We start from the raw sequence: 19,546 nt of genomic DNA on the forward strand, positions 1-19,546 counted from the left end.
CACCCCCCTCAGTCTGTTCCTCTCATGTTTAGCACAGGATAGAGTATGATACATTTAGAGGATTCCAGTATCTGTGGAGGATCTGCTGAGCTGACAAGTGGTCCAGGGCTTCAGAAGAGATGGAGAACAGGAGGAGGGAGGTGCAAAGGTGGTGATATCTGACCTGGGACCTAAATGTAGGTCAAATTTGTTCGCAGAGCTGTACTCTGATGACAGGAACAAGGTAGGCTGGGCATGTTAGAGCTTGTAGGAAAGTCGAGTTCTGTTAGAGCAGATGAGGCTGTACTCAGTGCTCCACCTAAGCCCACTCATTCTGATACTCTCACTCCAAAGAGTTGTCAGCCTAGGCCACTGCCTAACAGAGTCCTTCTCAGAGAATTTCTGTCTTCTCTTCGTAACAACAATTGTTGATTGTCCAGAGCTTGATGTGGTGGCCATCCGCCACTATCCTTGAAAGGCTTTTCAAGTTTCCAACAGTTCTTCCCAGGACAGCCCTTTAAACTGAATCCTAAAGAGGTACCACCCTGTGTCTTAGGCATCCAGTTTATGTGTCTCAAAGAACTACTGCCAAGCCATTTTGAAATGTTTGATTGAAAGTTTTTGTGGGTTTTTTTGTTTTTTGTTTTTTGTTTTTGTCTTTTTAGGGCTGCACTCATGACATATGGCAGTTCTCAGGCCAGGAGTCCAGTCAGAGCTGCAGCTGCCAGCCTATGCCATGGCCACAGCAATGCCAGATCTGAGCAGCATCTGCTACCTACATCACAGCTTATGGCAATGCCAGATCCTTAACCCACTGAGTGAGGCCAGGGATTGAACCCGCATCCTCTTGGATACTAGTCAGGTTCATTAACCACTGAGCCATGACGGGAACTCCAGATTGAAGTCAATGTTTCTTACTGGTATGATGGTCTTTGGCAACTTCCTGTAATGACACTTAGAAATGAGAGAATGACTGTGACCTTTTTATAGGATGGTAAGAAAAGCTGGTTGGACTAGAAGAGAGGTTTATTCTGGACACTTAATGGGAAATGAGTTTCTGCAAGTAGAGTAGGATAGCTTAACAAGGCCTAGAAAGTCAGATAAAAAGTTTATATTTGATTTGATAGAAAATTGAGAGTTTGAGATTAATAGTGTGGGAGCAGAAAAATCATGGGATGAAAGTTTAAAGAAAATAAGTCTGTCAGGGGCCTGAGGAAGTAGGTAGGGGCTGGTATCAGGGTGATCAAGAAAGTCAGTATTTAAGACTCATAGACCTGAGATGAAGAGGCTGAACCAGCACAGGGGCAGTAGGCATGATGAAAGGGATGGGCATGAATGATGCCTTGATGAAAACATGAATACTTACTGGTGTCTGGTGGACACAGGAGACTGGGACAGATACATGTCACCCAACTTGAGCTCTGCTATCCTTGAACACCCCTGCCAGCCACGTCTCCTTCTGGTATAAGCTGGATCATATGTCTGACTTAGCTTTCAGTCTCTTCTTGGAGAAAATCCCTTTGGGCTCCCGTGGGTAGAGAAGTTTCTTACCTCATAAGTGCCCTCCTTTCATTAGCTGTCCTTTTTCCTGCCCCTTTGGGAGCACAGTGTTTCCACAGAGACATGAGGGGAGCAGCACCAAAGATTCATAGGCCCAAAGAATAAATATCTATGTGGATTCATAAGGAGCAGGGGGTGCTTTTGTGCACTCCCCAAATACTGTCAGTAACTAAAGTATTAAAATTAAAATTACTGCTCCCCTCATGTGCCTGGAAGAAGAAGCATAACATGGCAATGGCAATTAGCTTTTCCAGTTTCCCAATAGCAAGTGTATGGGTAAGGCACATGACCAGTTTTCCTAGTCATATCTAGAATCAGACCTTTCTGAGTCAAGGAGAATTGTGTTTTCAAATTATCAGCAGTTTTGGAAACTATTTTTCCCCCTTTTGCCAAAAAGTTCCTACGGGTAAGCATCATGCAATCATGCAAAGTTTTACAAATTCCTCTCTCTGGGTGTGTACACATCCAGTCCAGGGCTCTGCCTGCCGTGAATAAGACCCATAGAACTTACCAAAAGGCAGCCATAGCAATCCTGGCCCCCGAAAGGGAGCCCCTTCCTATTCTCTCAGAACCAGAATCATGGTCAAAGAGAGAAAACCAGTGTTTCAAGGACACAATTTGAGGGACGTCCCCTCCTCCCCATTCCATATCCTCGCCCTCCTCTGGTGCTTGGAATTCCCAAATTACTCATTCCTTGGGTAAAGGCATTTTGAAAACCCCTGTTAAAATGCAAATGCTAGCTGGAAAGGACAAATGTCTTTGGTTTTTAGGTAGCAAGAGTTAAGTTCGTGTTAATTTATCTAAATAAGAAGTGGAACTCAGAAACAAATCATATTCATGAAAGGAGGGAATGGACATTTCTTCTCTGGACAGGGAGATGGAAAGTGCTGGACACAATTTTCTTCTTCTACACATGTCAAAATGGCTTCTCTCTCCCAAACCTCAGCCTAAATGTACTCTGATGTGCAGCTCAGAGTCTCTGCATTAGATTAGAGATGAGGGAAAGGGTCCAGTAAAGGGTCACATGCTCAACCTAGGGCTCCATCCCTCTTTCCTGCCCTCCAAAAGACCCTTATCTGTCTAATCATGAGAGGTGAAGCATCCACACTTGCCTAGACTCTGAATGACTCCAGGAACCTCCCCACCACTCTCCTTGCTTATTTCAGACATGTTTGCTCTAGTTTTATGTTTTCACAGCTTCAATCTCCTGGCCCAGAGACCTCTAAACTCAACTCCTACCTCTCTCTGATTTTTGAAACATGATATTTGCACTTTGATTTTCTCCTAAAGAATCTAGCTTGGCTCACCTTTTCACCTTTCATGTTCTTTCCCCTCTCACCCTAGCCTCAACTCAGTGAAGTCCAACCTTCACCTCCACCAGGAGGGGACATCTTCTGTCCAGGGATATTAGAGTAACCAAAATATCAAGCTCAAAGACATAGTTATTGAACAGTGAGCACAATCACAAAGAACCATTTCTTCTCTTCAAACACCATTGCTATATAGTCATTTTCAGAGTGACTATTTAATTTGTACTGTTTTCCCACTAGGCTAGAAGCTTCAAGAGGACAGGGACTATGTCTTACATGCTCCCTGTTAAAAAAAATCAGTACCTGGGACATAGTAAGCACTCAGTAAATATATTTAGAACACACCAATGAACAGAGACTTAGAAAAGCTTCCATTATACACAGGATAGGCCATGTAAATAGATTTAGCATCTGTAGCAGCAAACAGAAGATATAATAAAAAACTGTGAACTTATGCACATAATTAGACTCATTTCAGTGCAGAGCCTAAATCCCAAGATTGAGGTGTCATGTCAGAGACACAGATCACTCCTCAGTTATTACAATATGAGAGGGGTGGGAAGTTCCCTTTGCCAAAAATTATTTTCACCTGCTCTCCAGAGCCTTAAATAACTAATAGTGGAGGCACTATTTTAAGCCTATTTGCAAATGCAAATATGTTCATGGTATACAGAACATGATAAACCACTGCCTGGGCTCTTTTTTGACCTAGGACTTTTCCAAATAAGCTATTAGTCTCTGTGCCAGGAGTGGCCAATATTGGGATGGGGCACTTAAATGGGAAGAAGAAATGGGCAGAGGTTTCTGGACAGAGAAGGAATGGCCAAAAAAGAAAGCAGAGGACACTGTAGAGGCTGTAAGTTTTGCCCCAATGCCCTGGAGTTTTCACTGGCACGGGGGCCGGCATACTTGAACAGTTAACCCTGGAGCAGAGCTCCATGGAGCCCCCCCAGCACTCCAGCACCAAAAACAGCCACCAGTTGTTTGGTAAGTGCTGCTTTCTATTTCCTGCTTGCTGTGCCTCTTATCTCACCAGAGCAGACAAAGGGATCTGCCTTGAAGAGACACATTCTGGTAATGCCCTACCTCCGACATAGCCAGTCTACGAATCAAGCCTGATGGTCAAAGATTTTAAGTAGGTCCTCCACACCCCTTCTTGCCCACTCCCTTTCTGGCCATCAGCCCCGCCTCTGAACATCTGCCCCAGACGTGGCTTGATCCCATGCCACGCTCCTCCAGACACACGAGCTTCTTAAGAACATACCTGTTACAAATGCCCATCCACTGCAGCTCCCAGAGACCAGAGGCGTAAGCCCAGTGGCATTCCCAAGGAACACAGAAGCACAGTATTAAGAATAAAGAAAGGGGAGCCTTTGAGAGCTCCCCATGCCTCCTAACACTCCTTGTAGAGAAAGAAATAATGTCAGGGCTGAGGCTAGATCGCAAATGCAGAAAGGGGAACTGACTAGAGAGAAATAACACCACAGACAGGGGCAGTGCTCTCGTTGGTTCCAGATAACTTCTGCTGACAGGTGGGCATTTCCACTGATGAGAATGACTACAAATGCACTCCTGAGAGCCAGTGACTGTAAAGCCCTGAGGAAACCCCCCGAAGACAGCCCAGCCACAAACATGGCAAAAGACACCTTCCCTGACACATTACAGATGTCCATAGGTGAAGAGTCAGCTCAGTTCAACAACCATTTTCCTAGGCAGCCATGTGCCAGATGCTGTGTCCGGTTTGGCAGGGCTGCAAGAGACAGTCCTTAGCCAGAGAGAGCAGAGGGACCTGTATTTCGCCTGTCCCCTTCCCCCCAAATTGTTCATCCAGTACCACTCCACGGATCCTGCTAGAAGCCAGTGAAACTACATAGCTCCTATTTTTAGATTATTCTAATCCAATCCCAGTTGTCCTAGCCTAGAATGTTTCTATTACCTTGGTCCACTATTCCTGAAAATGGATGGTACTCTTTTTTTTTTTTTTTTTTTTTTTTTTTTTTTTTTTTTTTTTCTTTTTGCCATTTCTTGGGCCCCTCCCACAGGCTAGGGGTTGAATCAGAGCCATAACCACCGGCCTACTCCAGAGCCACAGCAACTCGGGGTCCTAGCCGCGTCTGCAACCTACACCACAGCTCACGGCAAAACCGGATCCTTAACCCACTGAGCAAGGCTAGGGATTGAACCCACAACCTTATGGTTCCTAGTCGGATTCATTAACCACTGAGACACAACGGGAACTCCTGAAAATGGATGGTACTCTTAAGTTCGGGGAAAAGTCACAGGAAAAAGTGTGAAAGGCATGTGAATTCCACGTGGATATTTCCAAACCCAGTGCTCAGGCAGAGACAGGTTTCACATATATAATCCTGCCCCAAAATCCTGGCTTCTTGTTCTGATCTGATCAGGCCCTGAAAACCCTCTGCTCAATGTTGGGGCATTTATGTGCCTCTGAGTCTATAGCATTTGAGCTCAGGAGAGAGGCAGCCCCCTCTGTGCATGCCCCCCACTCCCTCTCTTGGAGGCCAGCTGTGCCCTGGGAGCCTGGAGAAGTTAAAAGTGACAAAGTGAAAACTTGTTGTCAGGTCGGAGAAGGTCCACCCAAGCAAGGACATGTGATGAGGGGGAAGTAGCGCAGGTTTGGAACTGGGAGTCAGTCCAAGGTCAAATCCTGGCTTGAGCCGCTGGAGACCCTGGGCAAGTTGAGTGTCCCCCAGTCTCAGTCTTCTTGGCTATGAAATGTGACTGGTAGTAGCCTCTTTACTGCTTTGTTGTGAAAAATAAATGAGGTCTTGAATGTAAATCACAGAGAGGCTTTGCTGCTAGTTAGTCTTTATTATTACTTTCTTATCTTCCTTTTGGACTTTCCACTTCTCACTTTGACCTTTCCACAAAGATCTTCCTTCTATCACTGGAAAAGTGATGGTCCGTCTTCCCTAAAACAGGTTTGTAAACCCCTTCGCCTTCTACCCAGGGCCTCTCAAACCCATAGAGCTCTTGTGTGGGTCTTGGGTCCTGACTCACAGAGTCATTACTTCCCCTCGGCCATTCTATGTGCATACCTTGGAAACTTCATCCTTTGTTCAGATAGGCCCCACCTGGGGTTTTCCTCTGGATTTTACAATCATATAGGTTTTTTTTAATTCGAAAGGGTCCATTTGGTTTCCTTATTGTAACACATGAAATTACCCCACCTATCAGAGCACAGGAAACTAATTCATATTCCACTTAGTTTTCAAGTTTTCTTCCCTTCTTTGTACTTAGCAATCAAAATTATAAGACAGGCTACATTGGAAAGTCCTGCTATCAAAGTATTTGGAATAGTATTTCCCAAACTTCAGTCATTTTAGCTACTAGTACCACTTCATACTCACATAAAATTTGTACTATTCTTTATACCTTATTTTTCTCTTACCTTATTTGAAAAGGAATCCTTTATTTGAAAAGGAATCCTTATATCAATAGTAAAATTTTTTCAAAGTAGTATCATTTCCCATAAATAAAGGCTGAGTAAAAATAACACATCACTTTGGGCTTTGGAATCACAGAGACCTGTGTTCAAATCCTAGCTCCACTCATTAATAGCTGTGTGTTCTCGAGGAAGTTACTTAACTTCTCTGAGCTTTAGTTTTCTCAAAGAAGTAGGACTAACCATCTCATAACCTTGTTGTGAGGATCAAATAGGATGACATATATAGCCTAGAACCGATTCTGACATATAGTACATTCTTTTTTTTTTAAAGTTTTTTCATGGTTTTCTTTTTTCCATTTCCCTTCTTTCATCCCTGCTTAGAGCAGCCTCCTCCAAAGAAGAAGAGGGAGATGAGTGGTGAGGCAGGCAGCAGAAATAAAGGACAATACAGTGTCATGGACCACTCCTACTCTATGACTTAATTAAGGTATTTCAGAAATCATTCCAGTCTCTCACTCAAGCAAGGACCCCCTCAATATCACCTCTGATAGATGGATGTCCAGTCTTTTTCACTTATGTTAGAAAACTCACCAACTGACACAATTACAGGAAAAAGGTCTTCTTTATAATAATCTCAACCCCTTCCATCCTTTACTTCCCAGCCCCTATAAGTACCATCCAGTTTTCCCTGCTCCTGGTCCTGTTTTCTAGAACAAAACACACACATACACACACACATACACACACAAAATCCGTTTATATGCAGTCCTCCAAATAGGATATTATAAAGTACATATTATAAATTTCCTTAGTAGTCTCTGCTCTTAACCAAATATGATCAGTATCCTCAACTGCTCCTTATATGATATGGTCTCTAGAAACCTAATCAATTTGGTGGCACCCATCTCCCCAAGTTTGTCAACTGTCTCTTTGCAAAAAGGGCTCACAGAATGAAATGGACTAATTTGATGAGTCAGAGATCAAATTAGCCTGTAACCAGTTACACTGGGTGGTTGGCCGACCATGATTTTTTTCGTATGTCAAGTCAGATCACCACCCTCTGGCCCCATCTTGTTCATGTGTCAGTGTTTGAGGCCAACATTCAGCAGCCATCAAAACTACTCTGAATTCCATATGTGTCATCCGTTATAAATTAGTCATCCCTCTAAGCCTGTGCCACTTGAAAATCTGATAAAGAGGCCTTACCAAGGATCATCAGAGCCAAGGAAAGAGAGGGTTCAACAGTGATGGTGGCTAGCAGTATCAAATGCTGAGAGGAGGTCAGACAAAATGAAGACCAGTTCCTTGTGTTTAATGAGGAGGAAGTTGCTGGTAACCTCAGAAATGCGTCTTCTGTGTGGGGCTGCTTCCTCCACTGCCTCACTCCCAGATGTTCTCAGGTTTGAGGAGGCCAAGGCTACCAGGAAAGTGGCAGGAAGGGAGTGGCTTATAGATGGTGACTGAGTGAGGGAAACATCGCCTCCTGATGTCCTTGCTCAGCTTTGTTCAAGAGATGGTCCTCTGGGACCACACAGAGAGGATCCACTCTGGGAGGCAACGCTAGAAACCCATGACATTTGGAAACATCCAGACTCTTGGCTGAATTTCCCAATCCAGCCATATCCTTGTTGCTTTATGTAAATGGTTTCCTGTGCCCGGGGGTCAAGAAGCACTCTCAGAGTATTCCAGGTACTGCTGCTGGTGGTTGTTCTGATATAGGATGAAAGAGTTTTCACAGATACTTAGAGAGTCATCATTTATTGAAATGTACAGTAGAAAACTGACAGAACACTGTAAACCAGCTCTAATGGAAAAAATAAAAATCATTATAAATGGGAAAAATCACTTCAAAAAAAAAAAAAAAAGAAAAGAAATGTTGATTAGTGTTTGTTTGTTTCCTGAGCTTCCCTGACAGAGATTTTTGCAGAGGAGAAAGCAGAAGAGACCTAAAGTCAAAGACACTTTTGGACTTTTGAGAAAGCCGCTGGAGCAGACCATCCAAGTGTCCTAGAGGGTAAAAGATGACAGACAGTCCTTTTGAGATGCAGAAAGAAGGAAGAGAAGGGAAAAGGTGTGTGGGCTGTGTGTGCAGTGGGACCCACGAACCCCTCCCATTGCTCACATGAGCTAACAGCCTCAGGGAGATGGCTCATGCCCTCATGCCAAGAGAGCCAGTGCCCTTGGCTCAGGGAATCCGGTAAATGATCTCATTCTCCACCAAGACTTAGGGGCAGACAGCTGCCAGACCTCACAGACCACCGTGGGCTAGACAGTTAGGCTGCGATGGGAACCTGGACAGACTAGGACCTGAAGCCTTCCTACCACTTTCTAGTCACCAGGTAAACTTCCTGAATTCTGACTGGGCCACAAGAGGGGAAGGGCACCTCTATATGATCAAGATGTCCAACTGGCAGAATGGGGGCTCAGAGGTGAAATTAGGAAATGAGAAGAGTGACAACCTCTTACACACTTGGATTTAAGAACAGAAATCCATCCTCTATGCACAGTATAATCCATGCAAAAGGGCCCAGGATTGGGCTGTAAACACAGTTCCCAAATTGCTCTTTATTTAGAAGTGACACAGCCCAGGGCTGAGTTCTGTTCTTACTAAAAGCCTTGCTGCACAACCTCTAATCATGCAGGATAGTCAGCCACCCCAAGATCTGACTCTCCTTTTAATGAAACTCTGCTGGGTCCACAGACAGTGTTCCCTGACACCACCTGAGAGAGAGCACCAAATATCTGCTATGAAATTTTCCTTTTATTGCTATTGTAAAATTGTATTTTTAGAACCCTTTCTCCTTAAAGTGCAAACACACTAACCACTAAGAGAGGGAAAAGCCACAGACTCGGAGAAAATATTTGCAAAATATAAATCTATAAGGGACTATTACCTAAAAAGTACAAAGACCTTGAAACTCAAAGAAAACAAACAACTCAATTTAAAAATGGCAAAAGAGCTGATCATACAAAAGTCACCAAAGATAAACTGATAGAAGATAAGCCTATGAAAAGATAGGCTGGGGAGTTCCTGTCTAGGCAGCAGAAATGAATCCCACTAGTATCCATGAGGATGTGGGTTTGATCCCTGGCCTTGCTCAGTGGGGTTAGGATCCAGTGTTGCTGTGAGCTGTGGTGAAGTTTGTAGAGTCTAAAAACTACACCCATGTTGCTATGGATCCCATGTTGCTTGGATCCCATGTTGCTATGGCTGTGGCATAGGCTGGCAACCATAGCTCTGATTGGACCCCTAGCCTGGGAAATTCCATATGCCTCAGGTGTGGCCCTAAAAAGCCAAAAAAAAAAAAAGAAAGAAAGAAAAGAAAGAAAGAAAAGATAAGGAGTTCCCATCGTGGCGCAGTGGTTAACGAATCTGACTAGGAACCATGAGGTTGCGGGTTCAGTCCCTGCGCTTGCTCAGTGGGTTAACGATCCGGCGTTGCCCTGAGCTGTGGTGTAGGTTGCAGACAAGGCTCGGATCCTGCGTTGCTGTGGCTCTGGTGTAGGCCGGTGGCTACAGCTCCGATTGGACCCCTAGCCTGGGAACCTCCATATGCCGCAGGAGCGGCCCAAGAAATAGCAAAAGAGACAAAAAAAAAAAAAAAAAAAAAAAGAAAGAAAGAAAGAAAGAAAGAAAGAAAGAAAAGATAAGCTGCTCAATTTCTTATATCATTGGGGAATTGCTAATTAAAACAACAATGAGCTACTAACAACATACCTGTTAGAATGGTTAAAATTTAAAAAACTGACAATAACGGGAGTTCCCTTCATGGCTCAACAGTTAATGAACCCAACTAGGATCCATGAGGATGCAGGTTAGATCCCTGGCCTCGCTCATTGGGTTAAGGATCTGTCGTTGCTGTTAACTGTGGGGTAGGTCGCATAGGCGGCTCAGATCTGGTGCTGCTGTGGCTGTGATGTAGGCCAGCGGCTGTAGCTCTTAGTCTGGGAACTTCGGAATGTCACAGGTGTGGCCCTAAAAAGCAAAAATTAAAAAAAAAAAAAAAAACTGACAATACCAAGTGCTGATGAGAACTTGGGACAACAGAAACTGCCATTCATTGCTGGCAGGAACTCAAAATGACATAGGCACTTGGGAACACTTTCTGGCAGTTTCTTATAAAACTTAAGAGAAGTCTACCATATGATCCAGCAGTCATGCCTCTAAGTATTTATCCAAAAGAGCTGAAAACATGTCTACACAAAAACCTACAAATATTAATAGCAGCTATATTCATAATTGTGAAAAACTAGAAGTAACTAATATGTCTTTGATAAGTGAAAGGATAAACTATGATCCATCCATACAATGGAATATTATTCAGTGATTTTTTTAAAGATGACCCCTCAAGCCACAAAAAGACAGGAAGGAGCTTTATTTTATTTTTTTGTCTTTTTGGGGCTACCTCTATGGCATATGGAAATTCCCATGCTTGGGGTCAAACCAGAGCTGTAGCTGCTGGCCTACACCACAGCCACAGCAACACCAGATCCAAGCTGTGTGTGTGACCTACACCTCAGCTCATGTCCATGCCAGGTCTTTAATCCACTGAGGAAGACCAGAATCCGAACCCACGTCCTCATGAAGACTAGTCAGATTCATTACCGCTGAGCCACAATGGGAACTCCAGGAAGGAACTTTAAATGTGTATCACTTGATGAAAGAAGCCAGTCTGAAAAGCCTACGTACTATATGATTCCAACTAGATGACATTCTGAAAAAGACAAGGCTATGGAGACGGTAAAAAGACCAGTGGTTGCCAGGGTACATGAGGAGGGATGACTAGGTGGAACACAGGGGTTTTTTAGGGCAGACTACTCTGTATGATACACTAATGGTACATGTAGGTTATTATAAATGTGTCAAAACCCGTAGAACCTTAGAACACAAATAGGAAGACAAAGTATGACCTTTAGTTAATAGTAATGTATAAATATTGGTTCATTAATTGTAACAAATATACCCCACTAATGCAAGATACTAATAACAGGGGAAACTGGGTGCAGGGTAGGGGGTAAATGGGAATTCTCTGTATTATCTGCTTAATTTTTCTGTAAAGCGCAAACAGTTTTAAAAATAAAATCTATTAATTAAGCACACACGCACACACTAAACCACATGCACTGATTCCTGGTAAAGCAACCAAATGAATAATGTGACATTTTAGAGGGCTTCTAGACTAGCGGGTAAGAAATTAGCATCAATTTCACAGTCCAGAGGTTCACTTCTCCATGTGGCACACTTGCAGTCAGATGCCACACATCAAATGTTGCAGTGAACAGTCTTCGGTTTTGTCTATCTGCCCTGTATTTTGACATTTTCTGAATATTTCTGGTGCAGGGCCATAGATTTTTATGTCAATTCCTTAGGTAAATTAAAGAAAAAGCCCCTGTTGTTTTCTAAGGTCCAGATCAATAAAAAAATAACTTTCAGTTCCATGTTTCTGGAGGAACATTCTTAGAAATAAAATAAGTGTTTCTTTCTTTTGGGCGGGGGGATACAATCTGACCTACACTTAAAATGAATTTTGTACAGTTAAACATATAGAGGTTGGGTCTTTTTCACTGAGCCCAAATTTTGCAGCCCTTAATATCTATACCCTGCCTGTAGATCGACGAGGCGGTAGAGACCTTCACTCTTACACCCTCTGGCGTAGGCTCGCCTCCTGTCTTGGGCTGGCTGTTTGTCTCCCGAGCTGTCCTGGAGTACCTCCTTTTATTCACTTTCTCATTATGCAAATTCATACCTATCATTCATGCATGCTAAGAAAGAGTCAATGGGTATTGTTTCTTAACTTGTATTTGATTAACCTCTACCGAAACTAGGACCTAGTGACACACTTTTGCCTAGATGTCCTCTAAGAAGTCAGAAAGGCAAGGAGCACCAACAGTTATTTGCAAGATTCTATCAGGTGAATGCAAAAGAGGCTTGTCTGCACTTTTTCACAGAATCACACGGTGACTTAATAAAACATACCCAAACTTCCGCAGCAAAAGGTTTATTTGGATTGAAGAATACAGTAGCATGTATGGAAAGGTAGGTTAAGGAAAAACATTTTTAAAGGATAAGCATTAGAATGCATGCATTTTAGAAAAAGAAGGACCGCTGTGCTGGGGATGGTGGTGCCCTTTAGGTGAGCTCTTACTTTAGAGGTCTTAGTGGGTGAGGAAGATATGCGAGGTAGAGCCAGGTAAAGGTCAGGCTAGGGACAACAACCTGAGCATGTGAGAGGCCAGCCATCCCATACTGAAGGTCTGAGAAGGGTCAGTCTGGGGAAACGGCAGAACGGGGTGGGGCTGTGCTGTGAACTACCCAGAACTAGGAGTTTCTGAGAACCATCACTGGAATACAGGCCCTAGGGACCGGGGCGGGGGGCCGCAGTGGGGGAGTGAAATAGACCACATGTCAGGAAAAAAAGTTAAGCCAGAGAAGGACTGCAGTTTAAGGAACCGAATCGAGGGATTCACAACTCATTCAGTGGACAGAGACCAGGATTACAGCAGCGAGACCACATCCAGAGCACCCCCTCTGCCTTGCCTACCTGCCATGAGTACAGAGACCTCCTGGAAGGGCTGGGCAGAGCATCCATGGGAACTGCTGGGAACTCTAAACTCTAATCACATCCAGATACACACCTATCAGGCTTCAGCTGTGTTCCCACCCATCTTTGTATCTCAGTTAATGCTTCCCATTTTCCAATAATTCCTAAAGGTCCACATATGTAATTGCACCATTTGCCTTCATTCGACTTTTAAATTTGCCTTCATTCATTCAACAAATGCTTAACCAGTTCCGATAAAGTAAAGGCCCTGGGCTGATCCTGGGATCCAAGGTGAGCAAAAGCAGGGGGTCCCTGCCCTCCCAGATCCTGCACCAATCTAATAATGTCAAGACATTTGCCACCAAGTGATTTGCAATGTAACTTCTGTTATGTACACTGCCGTAATGGTCAAATACCATCTTCGGAGCACGGCAGATTCCAATTAGGCCATGGAGGCCACAATTAAGAAAAATGTTCCCAGGCCCTCCATCTCAGGGAATAGGCTCTCCCAGAGGTAGTTCGTATTTCAAATGGTCAGTCTCTGCATGACCATTGGCCATGGGTGGCACAGTAGAGACAGCTCACTTAAGGGCGGGTGACTAAGTGATCCTTAATGAATTTAATAAACCTCTACTCTAGCTCTTCAGTACGGTTTACAATAGAATCTTACAATCTCAGGACTTCCTCTGGCCTTTTAGTTTATACAGAAGATGGCCTATTAACAAAATTGCATAAAATCTTTTCAAGATGAATGAAATAAACAGTGGCAAGTTTAAAAAATGATGCAATAAACTGATAACAATAAACTCCCAGCATCGGGGGTGGCCCTTTTTAAAATCTAACAAAGTGAATATCTGATTCCAAACTTATTATCCTTTCACTCTTGAGTGTTGCTTGGGAACATTAAACCCCAATTCAGAAGATGATGATCTCTGAATTTAGAGTGGCCCCTTGCTGAAGAGTATGTACTTACGCATTCTGAGAAACTGTCATTTCTTTCACAAAGCATCTGACATTTGCCATTTCCTTTATAACCTCAGTTCGAAGAAATAAAATGAAGTAATGTTGTAAATGTAAAAGTTGCCAGAAGAGTTAAGTCCATATATCCTTTCCTATGTGTGCAGAGAAGGGAATAGAATACATAACAAAACTAACACATTTTAACAAACGATGGCATATTTCAGATTTAGGGAAGCACGAAGATCTGTGAAAGCACCTTTTTATGCAAAATATTTATATAGGAATATAAATAAAATGTGCACTACAAAGTAAAATAAAAGACTGGGGCATACAGAGCACATAATATGACTAAGCTTGTTAAAGGAAAAAAAAAAAAAACCACTGGATTTTTTAAAGCTTCCATTTCACAACAGGGTTGAGGGGGAGGGTACTGCACACCCAAGGCTCACTTCCTTCTGTCATCTTTGTAACCAAAAGCAATGCACATAATACTTCCGTGAACCCTTAAAATATGCATTTGTCAACTGGGATTTGCACTTTTCAGGTTGGTGGTGCAGAACCATTGAGGTGTCATTTTTGTAGTTCCATTCACACACCTTTATCTAGAAGGTTCTAAAGGTCCACCACCATGCAGAGGTGTTGCTACCTGAAAGAAATTTTCCAGCAAAACAAGATGCCACTCTTCCTACTCTTCAGTGATATGAGTAAAAGAAGTCCTCTTTCGAACAGTACCTTGAATAGATGTCCTCAAATCTGGCTTAAGATTGAAAACAACTTCAAAGTAACCTTGTGCCAGTTAGCTACAGTTTTAATTCGAGGAGTTGGAATTTTTAAGAAGGCCAGCATTAGTAAAGCAGTTCCATCTTCGTGTTTCATGGATTTGAGGCAAAATATTGTATTTGTCATCACACTTGAGTTGCATTTTCACTATGCATGGCCTATTTGCATACAAACAAAAGAGATTATTTTTAAAAGAGGTATTCTGTGTTTTTGTTTTGGTCCTTTGGGATGCCTGTGGTAAGTAAGAAAGGACCAAGCCATTTTCATACCTTGGATTTCACACATGTGTTTATATTACCCCTCACTTCCCCTTGCTCACCATTCCCTTCCAATTTATTGGGGGCCATTGTTAGGATCTTCATCACCACTTGTTCAGACTGTTGCAACAGCCTCCAGGCTAGTTCCTGCTCATTATTCTTTACCCTGCCATCATCTTTCATCAAAAATAATTTGATTATGAAACTTCTTTGCTTTAAAGGCTTGTTCCCTGTTCCTCAAGGCTAGTGGTCACACTTCTTACTTAGCCAGGCATATGAGGCCCTTCACAGCCTCAATCCAAGTTTTCTCTTCTGGTTCTATCAGTCAACTCATATAACTTAGCCTCTAGTCCCACTTTAACTGTTCACTATTCTTTGACCCTCTTAAGCCCTTTTAAGACTTTTTTGTCTTCTTTGCCTTTGCACAAACTCTTCCTTCTGCCTGGAATGACTTTCCTGCCCTCTCTGTCTGCAAAATGTCCCTCTTCCTCAAATACCAGATCATTCCACAATTCACAGTTGAACCCTCCCCCCCTTTTGCCATCCTTCCCTCCTCTTTTCACAATATCTGCATCTCCTTGCTCCCTGATCACAAGATTTATTCTTCAATTATCACAGTTTCCTACTTGTGCTAAAACCTCCTATCCCGAGTTCTACAGAAGCAGGAGAATGTTTCATTCCCCTTTGCATTCCTGGTGCTTAACAAAGGAACAGGTCCAGTGGATGTTTTAAAACTAGTATCTATAAGCTGATGACTTATAAGCTAGATGCTCTGCTAAGTACTTTAAATGTGTTACTTTATTTACTCTGTACAACAAATGTACAAACTTTTACAAATGAGGAAACTGAATTTCAGAGAAGTTAGGCCTCTTGCCCAGGGACACACAGCTGGTGACCTCAAGGTTTTAGTGGGATATAGAATGGAGTCTGTTTTAATTTCTAGCTGATAATGCTATATGACTATTATTAGAATATCAGATAGATGTCAGCGTACTTTTTCGGTGTGGTTTGGCAGTTTTTGACTAAGTCTCTCCACTCTGCCCCTTACTAATTATGTGATGTTGAGTAACTTACTAAACTTCTCTAAACATCAATTTCCTCAATTTGTCAATGGGGAAAATAATACCAAGCTCACAGTCATCATAAGGATCCAGGGTCAACATCTGTGCAAGTTCCTCAACCTGTTCCTGCTCGTCACAGCTGTCACTGTTCCTTCCTACTCTGAGCCACGCATTTCATATGTTCCATCCACTCCCTCAGTCCTTACCTTCTGAAAAATGAAACCATTTAAACTTCTAACAGATGAAGAACCTGAGGCTTAGGGAAATAAGTAACCTGCTCAAAGTTTCTTCTAAGGAAATCTTGTTCCTAAGGCCCCCCTAAACTGAATGAGCTACTCAGATCAATACCTAAGTAGTATGTAAAGGGATCATTTTGCATGTATGTGTGAAAATTCAGCTAGAGACATTAAAGAGACTGGGTTTGAATATGTTTTCCTTTTTTTTTTTTTTTTTTTTTTTGCGGCTGCACCCACAGCATATGGAGGTTCCCAGGCTAGGTGTCAAATTGGAGCTGCAGCTGCCAGCCTACGTCACAGCCACAGCAACTCAGGATCTGAGCCAACCTACACCACAGCTCACAGCAACACTGGAGCCATAACCCACTGAGCAAAGCCAGGGATCGAACCTGCAACCTCATGGTTCCTAGTCAGATTCATTTCCACTGCACCACGATGGGAACTACTGTTTTCCTTTTTTCTTTTTTTTTTTTTTTTCTGGGAACCATGAACACTAATTGTGTGATGTTACTAATTGTGTGATAAGCCAGAGAATTCTCCTGGAAACAAAATCCTGGGTGAGCCCCCGAATGGGCACATTAACTTTTCTACTCCCTGCTGTCTAAATTCTCCAAGTTCCTCAAATTTCTACCTTCTCCACTGAGCCCTCAGTCAAGTTCTCTCCTCACTCCCAATCCACTTCCTTCCAACCTCCAGGCAGAGCTCCTTGAGGACACTCCCAGCTCAGTAGAAGGGAAAAATATACGCAGCCTCTGCCTTAGGATCTGGCTCCTTAGGGTCATTTTTGCAGGGTCCACACTTTCAACACCCTTAGCATCTGTCTCCCACCAATTACCTGCCTTGTTCCATTTGCTTATTCCTTCCCATATGCTTATGCCTCAATCTCTAGGCCAAGGCTTTTAGACTCAAGTGCCTACACGGTCCTGGCAGGTAATGTAAATGAACAAAGTAGGCCACTTGGGCAGAGAAGAGAGTCTATCCCATTGGAAGCTGAGCAGCCTCTGCCAGGTTCACTAGTCATTACCTTGTGGGAATGTGGGCCCAGTGTTACTAGGTATTCTGATTTCCCAGGGGAGCTGGAAATCCAAATTTATGTGAATTCTCCAGATTTTTAAAATATTGGCAATGAATTTTTTTTTTCTTTTTTAAGACCACACCTGCAGCGTATGGAAGTTCCTGGACTAGGGGTCAAACAGGAGCTGCAGCTGCCCGCCTACACCCCAACCACAGCAACTCCAGATCTGAGCCATGTCTGCTACCTACGCTGAATCCTTAACCCAATGAGCAAGGCCAGGGATCAAACCCACATCCTCACGGATACTAGCCAAGTTCTTAACCCACTGAGCTGCAACAGGAACTCCAGTAATGTATTATATTTAAGGTCTCTTTTCTTTTTTTCCTTTTTTCTTTTTTGTCTTTTTAGGGTCACACCTGAGGCATATGGAGGTTCCCAGGCTAGAGGTCTAATCGGAGCTGTAGCCACCAGCCTATGCCACAGCAACATGGGATCCGAGCCACGTCTGTGACTTACACCACAGCTCACGGCAACGCCAGATCCTTAACCCACTGAGCAAGGCCAGGGATTGAACCCATAACCTCATGGTTCCTAGTTGAATTCGTTAACCACTGAGCCATAATGGGAACTCCTCTCTTTTCTTTTTTTTCAAAAGACTGTTGCCTGTCTGCATACTGTTTTGGCCCTACCAGCCTTTAGGTTTTAACCTCCACCCCAGACCACGTCTTTCTCACTTTTACCTATGTCACTTGGTTGTCAGAGCTTGTTTTGGACCCTGACCCAAAACAGACTTCTTGGAGCTCACATCTTTCTGTTTTATAAATCTTTCTTGCTGCTAAAGGTAATCTCTTCTTCCTCTGACCTCCCATTATATACAGCAAGCTTGTTCAGAGCTTTGGTCTTGCATCACATTACGGTCTATATTCCTGGCTTGTTATAAGCTATGTGATCTGAGCAGGTTGCTTAACATCTCTAAGATTCAGTTTTATGTAAAGTGGGGGATAATAGTAGTACCTACATCCTGGAATTGTAAGGATTAAGTGAAATAATATATGATGTAAGATAGTATACCATAATGCCTGACATATGGTAAGAAATGTTAGCTATGGTGAAACGTCCTCCCTCGGTGGCTTCTAATAAAATTTCTGTCTGATTCATCTTCATTTTCTCTTTATAGTTTAGATTGGCATTTCTCTAATAATCAGTGATGTTAAGCATTTTTTCATGTGCCCACTGGCCAACTGTATGTCTTCTTTGAAGAAATGTCTATTGAGGGCTTCTCTTTATTTTTTGATTGGGCTGTTTGATTTTTTTGTTGTTGAGTTGTATGAGCTGTTTGTATATTATGGAGATTAGGCCCTTGTTGAATGCATCATTTGCAAAGATGTTCTCCCATTTTGTGGGTTATCTTTTCATTTTTGCAATGGTTTCTTTTGCTGTGCAAAGCTTTTGAGTTTAGTTAGGTCCCATTGGTTTATTTTTGTTTTTATTGTCATTATTTTTGGAGGTGGATCAAAAAAGGTGTTGCTGTTATTTATGTCAAGAACGTTCTGACTATGTTTTCCTCTAGGAGTTTTATAGTATCTTGACTTAAATTAGGTGTTTAATCCCTTTTGAGTTTATTTTTGTGCCTGATATTAGAGAGTGTCCTGATTTCACTCTTTTACATGTAGCTGTCCAGTTTGCCCAGCACCACTTATTGAAGAGATGATCTTTCATCTTCATTTTCTCAATGTTAAGTAAAACTATTGAATGAGTTAATAAATAAATAGTCTCAGCCCCCTCTTTTTTAGCCTCGAGTCACTAGAGCCTGGCCCCTATATAATATATTCCTAAACCACTCCATTCATAATTACCTCCCCCTTCTCTAAACCTCTGTTGTATTGAGTTCAGAGGTAAAAACAAGTGGCCTGGGCACTGCAACATTATGAAATTATTTGAAAATGGTTCTAGACATTGAGGCAGGGTATAAAAAACAGGAAGTTTTATTTATAAGTCTACATTTTTTATTTCTCTTGAAAAATAACACTATGTTGTACTGGACCTCATGCTTGCACCCAGAACAATAGAGTGATGACCAGAAGCATCTCTCAGGATAGGGCTCATCCACTGGTGTAACAAAGCTTCCAGCATTCATACAATGTGAAGGTATAATAAACCACAAGGCTGCATCACTCACATCTCAGGGTCTCCATGGGTATTCTATGTTTGCCAGTCATGACTTAAGAGTCTGCAGACCTCACCACTAGACTACCTTTTTTTTTTTTTTTTTTTTTTGGCTTTTTAAGGCCACACCCACAGCACATGGAGGTTCCCAGGCTAGGGGTCTAATCGGAGCTGTAGCCACCAGCCTATGCCAGAGCCACAGCAATGCAGGATCCGAGCTGTGTCTGCAACCTATACCACAGCTCATGGCCAAGCCAAGTCCTTAGCCCAC

At 42.8% G+C, this 19,546-nt stretch overlaps 1 protein-coding gene across 8 annotated transcripts in view; it reads right to left on the reverse strand.

Moving 5' to 3' along the window:
* Positions 1 to 19,546, reverse strand: part of CD86 (CD86 molecule) — a 76,716-nt gene that overhangs the window by 46,665 nt on the left and 10,505 nt on the right. The window contains exon 1 of one of the 8 annotated variants that reach the window (XM_084987071.1): positions 4,114 to 4,316. The exons of 4 other annotated variants lie outside the window; for them this stretch is intronic. In XM_084987071.1, the coding sequence (XP_084843197.1) occupies positions 4,114 to 4,130 (17 nt within the window). In that variant the 5' untranslated portion in view covers positions 4,131 to 4,316. Of the gene's footprint in view, positions 1 to 4,113; positions 4,317 to 19,546 lie in introns of those variants that run through there. 3 more of the 8 variants (XM_005654041.4, XM_084987074.1, XM_084987072.1) reach the window with 3 other exon arrangements.

The sequence above is a fragment of the Sus scrofa genome, chromosome 13 (genome assembly GCF_054392235.1).
Source record: "Sus scrofa isolate SSC_HxYL_T2T_F1_AM1 chromosome 13, Sscrofa_HxYL_maternal_Yorkshire_Landrace_v2.0, whole genome shotgun sequence".
Classification (NCBI taxonomy): Eukaryota; Metazoa; Chordata; class Mammalia; order Artiodactyla; family Suidae; genus Sus; species Sus scrofa.